This window comes from Cylas formicarius, unplaced genomic scaffold (assembly GCF_029955315.1).
Source record: "Cylas formicarius isolate icCylForm1 unplaced genomic scaffold, icCylForm1.1 PGA_scaffold_9__14_contigs__length_23061073, whole genome shotgun sequence".
Taxonomy (NCBI): domain Eukaryota; kingdom Metazoa; phylum Arthropoda; class Insecta; order Coleoptera; family Brentidae; genus Cylas; species Cylas formicarius.
Window position 1 is genome coordinate 197,613 of NW_026844365.1, and position 17,161 is coordinate 214,773.

The 17,161-nt window shown below is 34.7% G+C and overlaps 2 protein-coding genes across 2 annotated transcripts; one reads left to right on the forward strand and one right to left on the reverse strand.

Annotated features, from left to right (window-relative positions):
• The first annotated feature begins 4,711 nt into the window (after positions 1–4,711).
• On the forward strand, positions 4,712–7,774 carry LOC132707473 (probable enoyl-CoA hydratase). The gene is made up of 4 exons (XM_060679341.1): positions 4,712–4,890; positions 6,283–6,581; positions 6,637–6,805; positions 7,297–7,774. Exons 1-4 carry the CDS (start codon positions 4,800–4,802, stop codon positions 7,587–7,589), a joined length of 852 nt encoding a protein of 283 aa, XP_060535324.1. The 5' UTR covers positions 4,712–4,799; the 3' UTR covers positions 7,590–7,774.
• A 2,803-nt stretch (positions 7,775–10,577) lies between these two features.
• On the reverse strand, positions 10,578–16,147 carry LOC132707379 (uncharacterized). Its single transcript, XM_060679214.1, has 4 exons — positions 16,029–16,147; positions 14,106–14,576; positions 10,894–11,003; positions 10,578–10,839 (listed from the first exon to the last, which is right to left on the reverse strand). The coding sequence occupies exons 1-4, from the start codon at positions 16,084–16,086 to the stop codon at positions 10,723–10,725; spliced, it is 756 nt and encodes a 251-aa protein (XP_060535197.1). The 5' UTR covers positions 16,087–16,147; the 3' UTR covers positions 10,578–10,722.
• Between the last annotated feature and the right edge of the window lie 1,014 nt (positions 16,148–17,161).

A 17,161-nucleotide genomic window follows, 5' to 3' on the forward strand; every position in this document is an offset into this window, starting at 1 on the left:
GACGAGAATTTTTGTTATCCGGGTAATTTTGCCAAAAGGCCCGAATTTTTCAATGGATAATTTTTAATCGGTGAAAGGTAAAGATTTCTATAGACTGCATGCATGCAGATTTCGGTATGGTTTTTCCAACACGAAAATGGTCAAAGCATTAACCGCACTGTTGGATACAGAGTGAAGAAAATCAAGGTATAGATAAAGATACTACTTTACGTAGTTACTTACTCAGTTCTGTTGATGGAATGCTGCGGCCTGTGACGTACGGAACTTGATATGTTTATTACTTCTGCATCATTGCGAAGCAAAGGAAATACTCTCTACACTTACTGATTACATGGCATTTTTAGTTGGAAAGGGAACTTTGAATTATTTGTGAGTAAATCAATTCCTCCATGTTCTCGTTGAAGGTGATCTTTGAAATCATTAATTGCCTTGTTAACAACGTCAAGTTTATGAAATAAGGGTAGAAAGAGAATATGCTTGCGGTTTTCAACAGCTTGCTGACCTCGGGAGACATCCCTTTCTGTAAGACAAATATCCCCAAAAAAATTTCAGAAAGAAACCTTGTTGTTGAAACCTTTGTTGCTTCCTGTCACCTGAAATTATTTTCTTTAGTGTAGTAAACCTATTAGATTCTATTATCTAGAATTCTACAGTCTCAGCAAAAAGTACACTTGCAACGGCGACTTTTCGCGTTTGCATATTAAAATTGCTTATAATGTGAATCTGTTAGGTTGTGAAAAATATAACTCCTGAGGAGTTTATTTGTGGTAGTACTAAGACTCTTTTGTAATCTTTGAGCCTAATTAACATTTGCCTTCTTTTCTTCTTTGCGTTTGACGGATCGAAGATAGATCTGCTTTGGACGTTACTCATTATATTTGGAAGGTTATGGTAAAGTATATTTTAATATCTCTAATATGGAAGACCAGATGCAAAGTGTCCTAATTCTGGGTTCAGTGACTCGGATTGAGATAGTTTTACGGCTCTGTAAACAAAAGACTTGATAATGATATGATAATGCGTTAAATTATCGGAGGTTTTCTATAAACAGAACGACCCAATGTTAAACTATCCAGTGAGTTACAAAATACCTGGCACCTGTAATTAGCCATTCCATTGTCACGTGAATCTACCCCACCCATATATCTATTTTATTGGACAATTACATAAGGTTGGGGTATATTTAAATTTTTCCGTTCTTTTCTATTATGGCGTTTTACATTTTGGATAGGATCTACACTAGAAAGATTACTTACCACAGTTACAATTGAATTGTCGTGCCAGCGGACAATAGAAATTTTTGATTCAGATTCAAATGCCGAAAGATAGGACCCGCGGTATTTTTTGCCAAATTCAAAAAAGTTTGAATGATGAACAAAAATTGTCAAAAAAAAATTGGTTAGTTTACTGGCTTATCTACAACAGAAAGTAGACTCGTGACAACGTCACCGCCAAGACCAAGGTCAGAATGAGGTTAATTTTGAGCACCACCATATGGAAGTGAATAAAATAGGTACCCATCAGATGAAAAAAGGCACCAAAGCTTGAAGCCAAAACGAACTGGCTTACCCCTTATAAATATTTTGCAGGAATGGCGGCCAAAGTAAGGTACCATTTGTTTGTTTATCTATGTATGTAATTTATGTAGCGCTTTTGTTAACTTTTGAAGTTATATATAAGATCGCCATGGCCATTTGAACTGCCAACGTTTCAAGCAGAGAGCGCAGTAAAAAGTAGAAGGAGTATTAACGCAATCATGCGATAATACAGAAAATCTGCAGGTATATCATCTTGCTCAGAGCTTGGTTGTTTTTGAGACGCTTTTACACTTGTCCAACTTCCGATTTAAGAATCTCAGGTTGTTCAGTAATCTTTCGTTATTGTTGTTTGACAGTTCATCGTCGCTGCATAGTTTCCTGTATAATATTTCCGCCCGGACCAGTGATCCTCCCACCGCTCGTGTATAATTTGTGTTCGAAGTCGAAACTCACTAGAGTTTATTGAATAATTTGCGCGATTGGCATTTTTCCCCTGTCTACAACAACGTTTTCCTCCTTGGTTGATGTTTTTTAGTTTCAGTTGCTTTTAAGTTTTTTTTTTATTTCAAGCAGGTTTTATCAGATAACCAAGATTTGGATTTTATGGAATTGCTTCCAGAAGTACCGTCTTTTCTTTCACTATTTCACTTATCCAGGCTCTGGTATCTTTCCGCAGTTCTTATGTACATATAGATGATGTGTAGTCACATGGCATGTGCAAATATCCCACTAATTATATTCAGTATACGTTTTCGCGGTAAACAAATACTTTAGATACGTCGGCATGCAGTTAATGAACGTAATCGTGATATTTTCATTAAGTACGCCTAATTGAATTGGAAATATTTTCGCCCGCCATGCGCCGTGAAAGAAGGTAACCGTAGGAATTTTATTATTTTAATCGCAAACCGCGATCGTAAGCGTTTTAATTGGTGCTAATTACGCTAATGAATATATACCGTTACGTATCTGATATAATAGTAGTTCCCTCGTAATGATGAAAGATAATAAATTGTGTTTGTCATGATAATGACGCGATATTTTGAAGTCCACGTGCGTCACTGAACTGGGCGTAGTCAACGCGCTATCCGTTTTTGGTCTATAATAAAGCATTGTTTTATAATGTAAGAGTTGGCTAATAAAACATCCTAATTTCATGCGATAGGTGGTCCAAAATACAGTTATCTCTAATGCTGCCTATATAGCTTGTTACAACATGTATAACAATAATAATATTAAAGAAAATAAAATAAGTGGCTTCATATCAAGTAGGCCAGTTCAAATAGTATCCCCAAATTGAGTCTGGAAGTAAATTAAATTCGATGATATCGCGCACTTGTGGTAAAAGTGACATATCTCACACTATCAGTGTATAGCAAAAAAAAAACCTTTATTTTTGAACAAAACCTTATTAAATTAACTTTATCGGCTCTCGGCTAGATGTCGCAAGTGTCACTTCTAAGGATCAAAACACAAAAGCGCCATATATAGACGCGTAAAGCTTTTCAAAAAGGGCGTTTTATTTTGAATCGTGCCGTTTTTTATTAACAACAGTGAAATGCAATTGTAGATTATTTAGAATTACAAAAGTTTTGATGAAATATTGTTCGCTCTTTATTTACAATATTTTTAATTGTGTCAGTTTGGAAGAAAAAGTAAGTACAAATAGTTGTTTTCATTATAAGTTATGTCACTTCAGATCGTTATATTCCACCTCAAATTATTTAATAACTGATTTTTTTCATTCATTCATTATATAACGAAAATGCTTTTGGCAATGACACATAAAAGGGTTTAAAATACCTATGTATTTTCGAACTCGTTAAATTAAAGAAAATTTATGGTCAACATTTTAGCTATGCAAGTTTCCGATCAAATGTCTGAGGCAGAAAACCCTATTTAAACATTTAACTTTAAAAAAAGTCGTAAAAAATGCCGCAATTCAAAATACTTCCTTTTAGCTAAAAATGTTTATTTTTAGACTGCAAATGAAAACTCCGAATAATTATTCTTGTTTATTGATATTGTTGCATATTTACTTTTTACGTTTTCTTGGAAATTTTTTTTTGCTTTAAAAGTGACAACCACAAACAAGCGATCATCGGAAAAAATATCTTCTTCTGAGTCTGAGTCATGCATATTTTCCGTTTTCCAAGTCTCACTTACCAGGCGGTGAGTGTAATGAATACCCATTCAGAAGTTTTATTCTTATTTTATTTTATAGAGATAATAGAGAGATGATTTTAATACAAAAATTATAAAAATAGAGGAACGAATCAAGCTATTCCAAATATCGAATTAAAGATACTGCCTCATATTCATCTATACCTAATTGTAGGTGGAATGGGGACAAAATCGCACCAATTTTATTTGCCTGAACTGAGTCGTGATTAAATAGCGAGTTTTCATGTGACGGAGTCTGTTAACTCTTGGACTGTTCCCTTTCTAGTTAATCATTATCATGGGATCGATGCTCTGACGTTTTGAGAAGATCTGCAGACACATTTTAAGCGTCTCTATTTTTCGTTGCTATTGCTTTTAGATTATTATTATACAGATAAAATAATAATGTAGAACTGAACAGGTTGTGGAAAATGAAATACATGGTACACTAATAAAATTGATAATGGAAAATTGATTAAGAGTGTTTTTTGACGATTAAAGAACAAACTAGAACTTCTAGAAGTCACAAGCAACTGATGCTGGTAAACCATTAAGAAGATTATTATAACATTACAAATTATCATTACATCATCATCCAAAAGTTGCTTCCATGAATTTGGACCATAATTTTACTATATTTTTATCATACAGTGACCATTACCAACCTTTTTATTTTATTTTTCTTATTGTCTTCTTTTAGTGAAAGCGTTTCATGCATCCCCAGGGAAAGAGGGGAGACAAAGAAGAATAAATAATATGGACGTGCATATTTGAAAGCCCGAAAGCCTATAAAAATTATCAAATCTCTGGTTGAAAAGTAACTGGCACCAACGTCATTCGATGACTATGTATATTTCGGTAAGTTAACGAAAGAGCGCTTCAAGAAGTATAAGAAATCCGAAGTGATTGTACATAAAACGTTTTGTTCGCAAGGCGGCCAATTAAATAAATTATTCTTTCGTTTTTATGGCATATTAATTTTCAATCACTCATTTGCTTCGAAGTGCTAATCAAAGTAAATTAAGAGTTCTGTCGTCGATTAAGAACTTGCGACGCAGTATACTGCAGCGATTTGCAATTTCGAAAACAGAAGCGAAGATGCGGTTAAATCTTCTGGCCACCGTTTCGGCTAATTTTAAGTTTCAACGTGTAAATCAGTTTGACAACGTCAGGCGGTATTCTGCTGTTGGTAAGTACCTACCTATTTAGGGTTTGTTTTGTTTCCTTGATATTATAGGCTAAATGATAAGAGATGCACAGAGATCCAAGTGTTATATTTTTTCGAAACAAATCTTTATTTAACAAAATATACAGGGTATTTTAACGCAATAATTAATAAGCCGATTTTTGGGTCCATTTTAAAAAGAAAACTTTATATGAACATAAGCCATAAACGTCTTAAATTTTGATATACAGGGTAGTAGATTTCAAAAATAAAATATATTTTTTTTAATACCTGTATTATCACCTTAGATATTTTAATGAAATTTATCACATTTGTACTATCTTTCAAGAGGCTACACCAGTGGCGGTCGTACAGAATTTCACATGTCTATCTGATAGACAGTGATGGTGCGTCACTGATTTCTCGTAAAATAAAAATTCTTGCTAGATTCTCCAATAATTCTCGCTTAAAAAATTAAAAAAAATCTTCTTTGCGTGGTCATAACAACATCGTTAATATGACAGCACGCAGATGATTATAATCATTACTATTGCTTACTAAACTCTGTGGTGTATTTTTGAAATCTTTGTAATTATTTCATATCATTGCAGTAGGCTGTTTCTGTAAGAACTATTAATTCTGTTGTGTGACAATTTTTTCACAATAGTTTTTAAATACGAGCACGGTATTTTTTTTTTGTGAAGGACACTAATGGTAACTAAAAACTACATATTTTGTTTCAGATAGATATTTTATTTTTCACAAAAAGAAGTTCTCGATATAACCAGTGCGGTGTTGACCTAATTAACCAAAATATAATTTGTTCATAGACGGGCAGTGGCACGCCACTGATTTCCTTAAAAAAAAATAATGGCATTTGCATACATTTATGAGCAGATTTGATATCCTAATTTTTTTGTCCGCCGCACGGTTTTCACTTAAAAATAATAAATAATTTCTCTGCAGGATGTCATGTGACCATTCAGAAAATGAAAGAGTGCTTTGACTGCAACATATATAATCAATGTCCCTCTTATCCAGTAAATAAGATTAAATACAGAACCGACGTTCATAATTTGAAGTTAAGACTTCAGGGTTACATCTTGAATCACCTCATTTTATGAAAGACCGTTTTCTTATAACCATTACAAACTATACAACGGTCTCTCTAGACAACTTAAATGTTTGAATGCCGATTCTTTAAAAAGAAATACAAACGGTACTTTCTGAATGATGGGTAGTGCGGTGGATTATGTTTTAATCGTTAATACGCATTTAAATCCTTACGTTCTTTTTACGTTATTTTTACGTACGGACATAACTGCACGACTGTTCTTACTGGAGTATACGAATAACTTCTTCCGCAAGGTTCAGATGTTCAAGTGTCAGATTTGATGAATCGTTTTTTTATTGTAGTGAACAGTGCGGCACCCTTTGTGAAGAGGACCGGGTCCAATCACGATGTTGCACTCGTAAGTTTAGTTTCCCGAAGTTCAAAGGTGCTTAAAAGGAGCTCGCTACAAGAGCTCGCTGAAACTCTAGCCGACCTCCAAAACGACAAAACAGTGGGAGCAATTATACTGACAGGTACCGAAGATGGTTTTTGTGCAGGAACGAACTTCGACGTAAACACTTCCGCTGAATCTATTGACTTGCTGGAAGATCGCCTAAGAAGTATATCTAAACCAGTCATTGCTGCAGTGAATGGTTATGCCGTAGGTAGGTCCACATAATGCCTGGAAATTTGGTTGATCTTGGATCAATTTCCAGTTTAATTTCGGATTCGAACTTGCCATGATGTGCGATTTTATCTACGCCGAGGAAGGGGCTAAATTCGCCTTGAAATACATTTCGATGGGTACCATTCCTCGCTCCGGTGGATCTCAAAGGTTGCCCCGAACGATTGGAAAGTCCAAAGCTATGGAGTTGATCCTTACAGGTATATGAGAAGTGCTTGTTCATAGACAAATAGTGCCAAGGAGAACGTGTTGAAAATTTATAATAAATTGCCCATCGAACTGAAAGAGTCAAACAAAATTCAAATGCCCTCTTAAAAGCAATTACAATATTAAGGATTGAAGACTCTCTCAGAACAGTGTTCATCAACTGCAGAACAGTATTAGTATTAAAATAACAACAATACAAAATGTACGAATAAAAATTTAAATGCTCCTAAAATCAATAAAAGTCAAGTTAGTTAATAATTATTATATTTGTATATTTATATAGTCTATTAGTTATTTACTTATTTATTAATTTTAAAATTTCGAAATTGTCGACACTTAAAAAATGTGTCCATGTACTGGGGGTAAAAAAAAGGTCATGGCCGTTTATCTTGTACTGGACCATACTAAAAAATAACTATTAAGACAATTTTAAAATGCAACTTTTACGTGAGAAGCGGGAAAATTAATTTTCATTCCTTTCCAGGTTGTGAAATATCTACAACTGAAGCGCAACGTATCGGCATAGTGCGCAAAGTGTTTTCTGGATCCAAGCAGTTGTTGGAAGAGTCTGTCAAAACGGGGGCCAAACTGGCGACGTACTCCCAACTAATCTCGCAAATTTCGAAGGAATGCGTAAACACCGCGCTCGAATCTACTTTAAGGGAAGGAATCCGATTCGAGAAGCTAATGGCCAACGCAACTTTCGCCACCGACGACTGGAAGGAAGGAGCTGCCGCTTTTATGCAAAAGAGGCCGCCAATTTTTAAACATCAGTGAACAAGGGCGGTTCACTCCAACACGGTGTTTAAAAAAGGCGATTCTGCATTCAACCAGTTTGAAAACCAGTATCACTTATTAATTAAAAATTTAAACAATGGAAGTTTAGATAAAAATAATATTATTATTATTAATAATATTAATAATAATATTAATACCACATAATAATAATAATCACCAGTATTATTCGGAATATATCATTAAAGATGAAGATAAAAATAGCTTTATTTCCACAATACTTGAGTTACAAGTGTTGAATATTGTCAGTATAATGCAAATATGAATAATATAAAAAAATTCGAATTAATGAATAATAATAAGTAATAATGTTAAATAAATAAAATATAGACAATAACACACTACGAATACATATTAAATGGTATCACAAGAAATAAAATCCTGAATATTGTAATAGGCGTGGTGTTTTAAGACGATTTCGATAGGCATTTTTAAGGTCAAAACAGAAGGACTATTTGTTAAGATGCGGTGTTAAATTTTTCTGAATATCCGAGTTTCATGAGAGCATATCTTTGAGTTGCCTTTTACAGTGGCACAATTTGGTGTTAGATTGTGCTTTCATCTCAGTTTTACTTTCAATTAGGATCAATTTATTGCTAAGTTGTTCAGACAATGCTGGCGAACGGGTAGAAACTGCATCATCCCCAAAAAGGAAAAAGTAAGTATGGGGAAAAAAGAAAACATCATTTATAAACACTATAAACAATAAAGGACCGAGCAAACTTCCCTGAGGTACATTGCAATTTACTGACCTGGAATCAGTATTCAAATCCTGAGGTCTCTCGCACTTTGACCAACTGCGTCCGACCCTCAAGAAAACAGTTTAACCTTATTATTATTATCGTGTCCTTAGTATCTCAAAGTTTCGCAATTTAATTATGATAAATAAAAAAAAAGATTAATATTCGCAACAGGGTTCGTCGCCCATAGAGTAATGTTTATTATCTCATTGGCTTCAAAAGTTGTGACCAAAAAAAACATACATTTTTTTAAAATTTGTTTTGAATCCGTTTCGAAATTGAATTCAAAACAATTTTTTTTTCAAAATTGTGTCATGCTTTTATGAGTACACTTGAAAATAATTTTGAAGTTGTTGTTTACCATTTTCTCGCAATTTTTGAAACCAATGAGATAATGAATTTTACTCCGTCGTTGGCTCGCCCTGTACAACACAAAACATCCTAATGATCAAAAATAAATATTTTTAACTCTTTTTTTTTAAGTTAAATTGTTTTAAAAATCCACTGGTAATGTGTTGCACTGGTAATGTCTTGCACATAACACTGTTGATTGGATTTTAATTTTTTGTAAATAAGATTGAGGAGGTGAAGGTATCTCAAAGATTTAAGCTTTAGACGCTATCTTGTTAGAAAATCTGAAGCCGATAAAGTCAGGCCATAAACTGAATCAGGCCGGGTATAAATAATTACTCAAGTTTAAACATTCTTGAAAGTTTTGTTTCATGTCTGACGCTATAGACGATGTTTTTTCAACATAAAAAAAAACTTTAGGGCCCCAATAGAGCAAAAGAATAACATTGTGGTACAGGGTGAAGCTACAAAGCAACAGAAAAGACGGAGATCTAGTCCTGGTTGGCTAGGACGGCAAAAAATTCGCAAAGAATCTGACGTAATAAGTAGTTTTTCTGAAAGAGAAACCAAAATGCTAGCTGAGGAACTTCCAACCAGTGAGATATTAGAGATAGCCCTACAAGCAATCACTCAACATTATTCTGTAAGTATAGACAAAAATACAGACATTGGTAACAATATTGGAGACGGCAAAACACTGGTCTATAGAATTGGAAACATAGAAAAGTCAATATAAAGATATATTGTCTAAATAAACTCCAGGTCAAACCAGAACCGACGACATTGATGAATCAAAATGCAAGCTTTGGAACATTTCCAAATCAACTTAAACGTGCCCAATCTTTAGAGATATTTATCATAACGACATGCAAAATCATCGCTCAGGAAGTCTGCGCCTATCAACTAAGACAATATATACTATATGTTTTGTTTTTTGATTTGTCAAAAGCGTATGATTCTGTAGGCCGTGACATACTTTTGTGGCATGTGTATGGCTTTAAGGTGGGTGGAATCGTACCTTTGAAAAAGAATGGAGGAAGCGCCAACAGGATTTCTTTTGTATATTAACAAAAATACAGAATTCTATGCATTTGGTCGAAAATATAAAAGGACTTACTACTCCGATGATACCAATGATCTAATTGTAAATAAAGTGACTGAAAACCTCAAAAAAGAGTCAAGAGGTTCATGATGGGAACAGATAATTGGTTTACTAAGAATAAATTGGATATTAGGACTGCTGTAACAACGTAACAACAAATCGATCAAGAATATCACTCTTGCAAAAGTTAAATTTAAACGACTGTGATATTGTTTTCAGCCAATGTTTTTGGATAGTACCTTATCGTGGGAAAACATATAACTAATGTAGTAGATATATTTAAATAAAGTAATATATTGTCTTAGAGTATTAGGTAGGCATGTTCCATGGGAAAATAAAACGAAGCTTTATTGCAGAGAAATAGAATGAATTTCTATTTTCCACAAGAGCGCCGTGCGAACTATACTGCAGCTAAATTTCCGAGAATCATGCAGCGGAAAACATAAAACTGAAACCTTTTTGAAAACAGCGAGTCTCAGGAAGTTCATAGTGCAAGTACATATCGCAGGCACTTCGAGTGAGAACAGTGCATGGTATCAGTGTATTAGGTTTAATAATAGTTTGCCGAACAATACAAAAACAATTAGAGATTTTAAAAATGTTAAAGAGAATTATTTTTAATTTACTCGTGGAAATAGAACCATATAGTGTAGAAGAATACTATTTTTAGTCAACACTTATAGGATCGCCAAGATGATTTGTTATTATTATGCAATGGAATGGAATGGAACTTATGCAAAGAGAGGAAATGCAAAAACGACAATAGTAAAACACACATGCGTTTATTACAATTATGACGTATTTGAACACTGGACGTTTGTACAACGGATTACTGACAGTATATTTGCGTGATTACTGGATCGGTTACAATTAATTGCTGGCTAATTTACCCATTCTTCATTTATTTGACCCTAGCTGAAGACTAGCCGCTGTAACCCGCCCCGTACGCTCCCGCGTTTCCGCCATAACCGTGACCGTGGGCTATCGGAACGGCCACATTTCGGACATGAGTGGACACCACTGGGACCTGGGACACGCTCTGAAATATTCGGTGGACTCGTTGGGGCCACGCTCAGCAATAATCGATACTCACGTGTTGTACGATGGTGCCGGGGTGGATTATGTCGAATCTAGATTGCGAACTGACAGCCGTAGGGTAAGCTACCGAAGGTCCAGCTGGTACAGTTACGGCACCAACGATAGCTGTAGATATTAAAGAAATTTTTTTTTATACCTACCGTCTTTCAGAATTTATGACAACGCGATTTCGGTATTAAACAATGGCAAAATATAACATTTCAAAACTGATAAATAAATAATCATGCTATTTATTGTCGACAAATCAATATGGCCGACGTTAAGCCAATCATCCTGTCGATGTCTTCAGAACTTAACTCACTTCATTCGTTTCATTCCTCTACTTTTTACCTGGTTATAACGGGTGATTCAATAAGAGTTTCTACATTACAATCTGAAATATTTTTGTTTATTATCATATGAGATTTCTAACCTCAAAACATAAACCAAATTAGTCATGGAGAATATACCACTGAACAACGTGTAAAAATTGTGCAATTATGAAAATGATCGAACAAAATCGACCTTCTGAGAGGACAATTTGGAATGTGGTTCAAAAATTTGAGCAACACATCCAAACACATTGATTCGTCATCGATCGCAACAAGTGGGCCTTACGTATTCAACCACGCAGCGAATTTTAACAAAAGACTTGCATCTACACCCATATAAAGTCCAAATAACTCAGGAGTTGAAACCTCGAGGTCATCAACAGGTCCGCGTGTTTGCAGAATGGATACGAGAACAAGGGGTTCATTTTCAACGAAAATCATCTTTAGCGATGAGGCACATTTTCACGTTGGTGGCTTTGTAAACAAACACAATGCTCGTATTTGGGGATAAGAAAATTCAAGAGAGATTGTTCAAAAAGCAATGCATCCTCATAAAGTGGCTATTTGGTGCGGAGTAATAATTGGCCCTTTTTTTTTCGAGGATAATGCGGAGAACGCAGTTACGGTTAATGGTGTTCGCTATCGAAACACGATTTTCTCTGGGAGCAGTTGGAAGGTATGGACATTGAAGATTTGTGATTACAATAGGATGGAGCTACTTGTCATACCTGGTCGGATTATCTCACGTTACGGAGATATCAATTGGCCGCCGCGATCATGTGACCCTACTCCCCTAGATTTTTTGGGGGGTATCTAAAAAGCAGAGTGTATAGAAATAAACCAAACAATATTCCAGAGCTGAAACAGGAGAATAGACGCGAAATGGCCGGCATAGAACCTGAATTGTTTCAAAAAGTGCCACATGCGTCGCGGAGGTCATTTGAATGACATCATCTTTCATACCTATACACTAATCTAAATTGGCAAATAAAAATGTTTGTATACTTTTATATTCTTCAGAGTTTTTTTTTATTATTTTAATATTAAATATCCTGTGGAACAAAGGTAACATTTTTGAATTGTTTAATTAAAGGAATTAAATACTATCAGTTTCCCCTGTAAAAGATTTTAATATAGAAGAACAGACGGAATCCAGATATTTTGTATATCGTACTTGCAATACTTGTAACGCCCTAAAACCATTACCCATTGACCCAAGATCTCTTTACATGACGATCCTACCATACGAAATGGGCAAGACTCGAAGGAAAGTAGCCAGTCAGCAAAGGATGTTTGAATAATTAGCTGTACTGTACTGATTGGCAAAATCATAAAATGCAAAAGTTTCCTCAAAAAAAAGTTCAGAGGAGCAATTAGAAGAGCCACGATGCTACTAACGTTCCAAATTCAATCTTGCGTCGATACTGTTTTACTAGAAACCAAAAAAAAATGGATATAACGGAGGCATAATGAAAGTGTTGACCAAGAGTAATCAGATTCTGTCACTTGAATCACTGCAATAGAAATTAAAAGAAAATGGTCAACTCAACAACAAGTAAATTAATGTTTTAAAATGATATTAAGGGATGCGACTTTGACATAAGTTGATTTATCATTCAGATCATTAAGAAATTTTATTTCGAATGCCTCCTCCACGCAAACATTTTGGCCAATTTCTGTCATAAAATATTTTTTGTGTTGTGAGTATTTGGTGACACATGCTCAAAGGTCTCCTTTCGTCAGATATCAGGCGATTTCATTTGCGATTTCAGGTTTCTTTCGACTAGTAGATTTTTGTAATAATAATTAAAAAAAAAAACAATTTAAGTGATATTTTTAATGGTTATTATTATCGCTGCAACCAACATGAAATAGTGTTTTGCAAACAAATTAAAAAATATTAGTTGAAAAAATAATAAGTTATTAATATTTTTTGAACAAAAAATATTTTTTTATCATAGTAGGTCACAATTTATTTAATTTTTTTTATATAACGGTGCTTAACTCTATTGATTTTTTTGATTTTTTTTCTCACCCTGTATTCTGTTTGACATAATTGATTGATTGATAAATATTTTATGTTCACCTTATATGATCATGGAATACGCACCAACTTTTAGCAACATTAAGCAGTTGTGCAGTTAGCCAAAATCCAAACTAAAAACAAAATATATCCTCCACAAAAAAATAATAAAGTAACATCGTCTCCACATGAGAATTTCAAGCAGTTAATCTTCAGTATAAAGCTAAAAATATCATAATTGAAAAAGTAAAAAGACAGAATTGACAAGATATCCGCTGGCATAAAATAAGAAATCCAACTTTGAGGCAAAAAGAATTAAATATTTCATATTAACAATCTTTATGAGATACCGAAAACGCACAAAGCTATATCTCAGAATAAATTTCCTTCTGCCTCTGCTTAATTGTTAAACCGATACCCCGAGGTAAGCCTGTTTGGAAACTCATCCAGAGCGCCTTTTAAACAAAATTTTAAAAAATACGGTTAATGGAAATTATGTAAGTTATAGTTTTGTACTTTTGTTAAATGTTATAATTATTGTTCTACAATTTTAATTTTCGTTTTTGCCCACTTCATCAGTATTACCTTTTTTTTGACTGACAAAAGCAAAACATGAGGATTTCGTTAAGAAGGCACCGAAATAAAATATGGCACTAAGGGTAAGCTCTAGAGTACAAGACAGCTAATTCATAATCCAAGTGAGTTGTGAGTGTGATGGTAATAATCAAGCTGTTTGATTTAAGTTAGTTAGTTCTCGCTGCGGTATCGTAATACATCCTTTTATAAATTCGTGGAGAATCCTTGCGCACCACTGTTCGATAATTAACTCCTAGTTTCAAATTCTTGTTTAAATTTGAATAGTTAAATTTTTACCTCCTCCATAGCCCCCAGAGCCAGCAGATCCGATACCAATTCCTCCTCTTGCACCCGAGCTTCCCGATGATCCACCAGCCCCGCTACCATAGCCTCCATATCCTCCAACGCCGGCACCAAGCCCAGCTCCCAGTCCCGCTCCCGCTCCAGCTCCAAGGCCTCCAGCCAGACCAGGTCCTACTCCGGCAATAGCTCCGTAACCGGCTCCATATCCCGCTCCAGCTCCGGCTCCAAGACCAGCTCCATATCCCGCTCCATATGCCGCTCCAGCTCCTGCTCCAATTCCGGCTCCTATACCAGCTCCAAGACCAGCGCCATATCCAGCACCGGCTCCACTACCGCCATAAGAGCCCGAGCTGCCCCCAGAAATTGCTCCATACGCATAGCTAGTTCCCCCAGATGCTCCTCCGCTACCGCCGGAACTGCCGCCGCCTCCACCTCCCGATAAACCTCCAAGACCAATTGCGGATCCTGTTTATAAAGTATGCACTAAAATGGGGTTGTTATAAATCTCAATCTACGAAATATAGCTTACTCTGAAATTACTCTAAAATCACTGTTTTCATTGCTTAAAGATATCATATGAGTGATGTGAATCTATAGTTATCAGTTATAATTAAAGAGTAAGAAAATTAACGAAAGAATTGATAAATTGCAGGAGAAATGTGACTGCAGTGATAAATGCAGATTTCTCCTCCCAGAACAACACAAACCCTCATCACATCAAAAATTGTACACTAAACATTGTGGTAGAATAAGGCCCAAAATTTAATAACCTTAAAAATTGATGAACTGTTGATGAACTGGTTCCGAGCAGTTCGCTAGCATGAGTGACAAGCTTCTTTAGAGGTGTTTCTATCTCCTTTACTGGAAATGAAGGAGTTGAAGAACTATATTGATTTATATGAGAAGTATATATAGCACATTACAGTGAATGAATTAATCAAGAAAAGGGGTAATATGAAGTAATGACAGTAATGGCAGTAATGGCAGTAAACTGCGGGTTTGTTTATCTGATCGCTGCTGTAAGAGTGAGAAATAATGAACCTAAAGACTGTCTAATCCAAGTTACTTTTAAAAAGAAAACAATAAGAATCGTGAGAAGAATAGAATTGTTAACGAAGAAAGAGAATAGCAAAGTCATTTTAACTAATATTCTGAATAAATATTTTTCTGAGGTGATTAAAGTCTTTGTGGAAATAGTCTGCATATGGAGCTAACGAATGAACTAGAGGTAAGAGGTGTCACTTCTAATTTGACAAAAAAATCTGCACCAAGTCGTGAATGCAACTCCGAATCCAAAGCGATGAATGTGCCTTTTGTGCTTAGAAAACTTGTTTCTGTATTGGTCTTGTAAAATTACTACATGTTATAAATTCAAAAAAGGAAAATTGGACGATATATATTTATTAATTTGAATAAAAACTAAATTATTATTCATTTTAGCAGAAGCGAATTTTGATATTGTTTTCAAATTATATCTGCAAAGTACCAAAAAAATAACTTACTGTTTCACGGAGAATTTGTTTGTATATATTTTTTTAATCTATCCCGCGGTGAAGATAAAATTCTCTAGTAACGACTAAGACTGAGATTGTTCAAAGTTTTTTGTTTATTTTTATGAAAAACCAAAAAAAAGTACAAAGAAGATTGGCGTCTATATAATGAAAAATTCCACCCGATAACAATTGTACTAAAATTTCATTAATTTCCCGGCATCCAGTGGCGGGTTTTAAGATAATTAACTTTTCTCTAAGAATATATTGAACTTTTCAACTTTATAGGGTTCAAGAGCTATAGTTCAAGAGACACCAAATGGAATTAAAATATATATATAGAGGCATCTGACACATAATTCATTGCAAGCGCCTTTTATGTATTAAAATAAAAAAGAATAATAAAAAAATAATTAAAAATGCAAACCTATATAGCCGCCCGATGATATGGCTAGGACACTGGACAACACTACCAACTTCAACATTTTAGTGGCTTATTTCTCGTGGTAGGTTATCCTTCGAGGGAATACAAAAAACTGATGGATTTGTCTTGGGTTTTTCGCTTTTTATACCGGCGAATGTTCTAAATAATGCGTAATTTAAGAGTGATATGTGTAAAGGAATACGTATTGTGAGAAACATATTTTTTCTTAACAGTTAGTGAAATAATACTTGGCAGGAATGCGACTCACTTTCATTGGTAAACCGCTCTATAGGGTAACTTGTGTTGAAACACGCCGGAATGATTAATTTCGTTTCTAGGTATAGGGTGGTCCGTTTACCATTGGATGACCCATCGAAGAGCTATAAAATATATCAAAAAAACCATGTTGTTTTTGATTCACTTATAATTTTAAATTATTATATTGCGATATGTTCGTCAGCGTCCCCAAGTGGCGAATTTCTTATTTTAAATAGCATATATGTTACCGGCAAAGTATAAAATCAAGGCATTTTGTATAAAACCTTCATAAAATAACTAATGATTCCAGGCAATGTATGCAATCTTTTTTGATTTAATTTGAATAACTAGGAATTTTAGAGAATGCCCAAGTAATATTTTTGGGGCGCGTATGGAACGTGCATCACTAACACTTTGGAGGGTTGATGTAAATTGTTCAATAGGAAATTTTATCAGCTTCAAATATGGTCACACTCCCTTGACTCTGAGAATGTCTCGGTTTTCCGTGCACAATGGCCAGTGAACGCCAATACTGCTTTAAATTATAAATAATTTGGTTGGCGAATGGTAAAAATATCTAACAAAACATAAGAAACCTCTTCCGCCCGTTTCGATTTAAGACCTCTTAACACAAAGAATTTAGTTAAGTTGGTCCTGGTAAACCAATATGACTTTATAGTCACCATCTGGATGTGACTGAAAGTCGATCAAGTCTACTTGACAACGAGAATTAACTTCAGAAGAAATAATAGGTTTCACAGCAATACCTTTTCTAACACCTTTTTGTTTTGGTTCTATATCAGAACGGGTTACGTTTTAATATCGGCATGACAGTTCTTTAATCATACGATCTCTTCCCCCATGACCAATAGTGATAT

Bases quoted from the DNA above. Each gene is read 5' to 3' on its own strand.
- LOC132707379 (XM_060679214.1), bottom strand. From the start codon at position 16,086: ATGTTGAAGTTGGTAGTGTTGTCCAGTGTCCTAGCCATATCATCGGGC. The intron at 14,577-16,028 runs GTTTGCATTTTT...CTTTATAAACAG, and splicing joins ATCATCGGGCGGCTATATAG to GATCCGCAATTGGTCTTGGA. The intron at 11,004-14,105 runs GTAAAAATTTAA...TAATATCTACAG, and splicing joins CTCTGGGGGCTATGGAGGAG to CTATCGTTGGTGCCGTAACT.
- LOC132707473 (XM_060679341.1), top strand. From the start codon at position 4,800: ATGCGGTTAAATCTTCTGGCCACCGTTTCGGCTAATTTTAAGTTTCAA. The intron at 4,891-6,282 runs GTAAGTACCTAC...TTTTTATTGTAG, and splicing joins CAGGCGGTATTCTGCTGTTG to TGAACAGTGCGGCACCCTTT. The intron at 6,806-7,296 runs GTATATGAGAAG...ATTCCTTTCCAG, and splicing joins TATGGAGTTGATCCTTACAG to GTTGTGAAATATCTACAACT.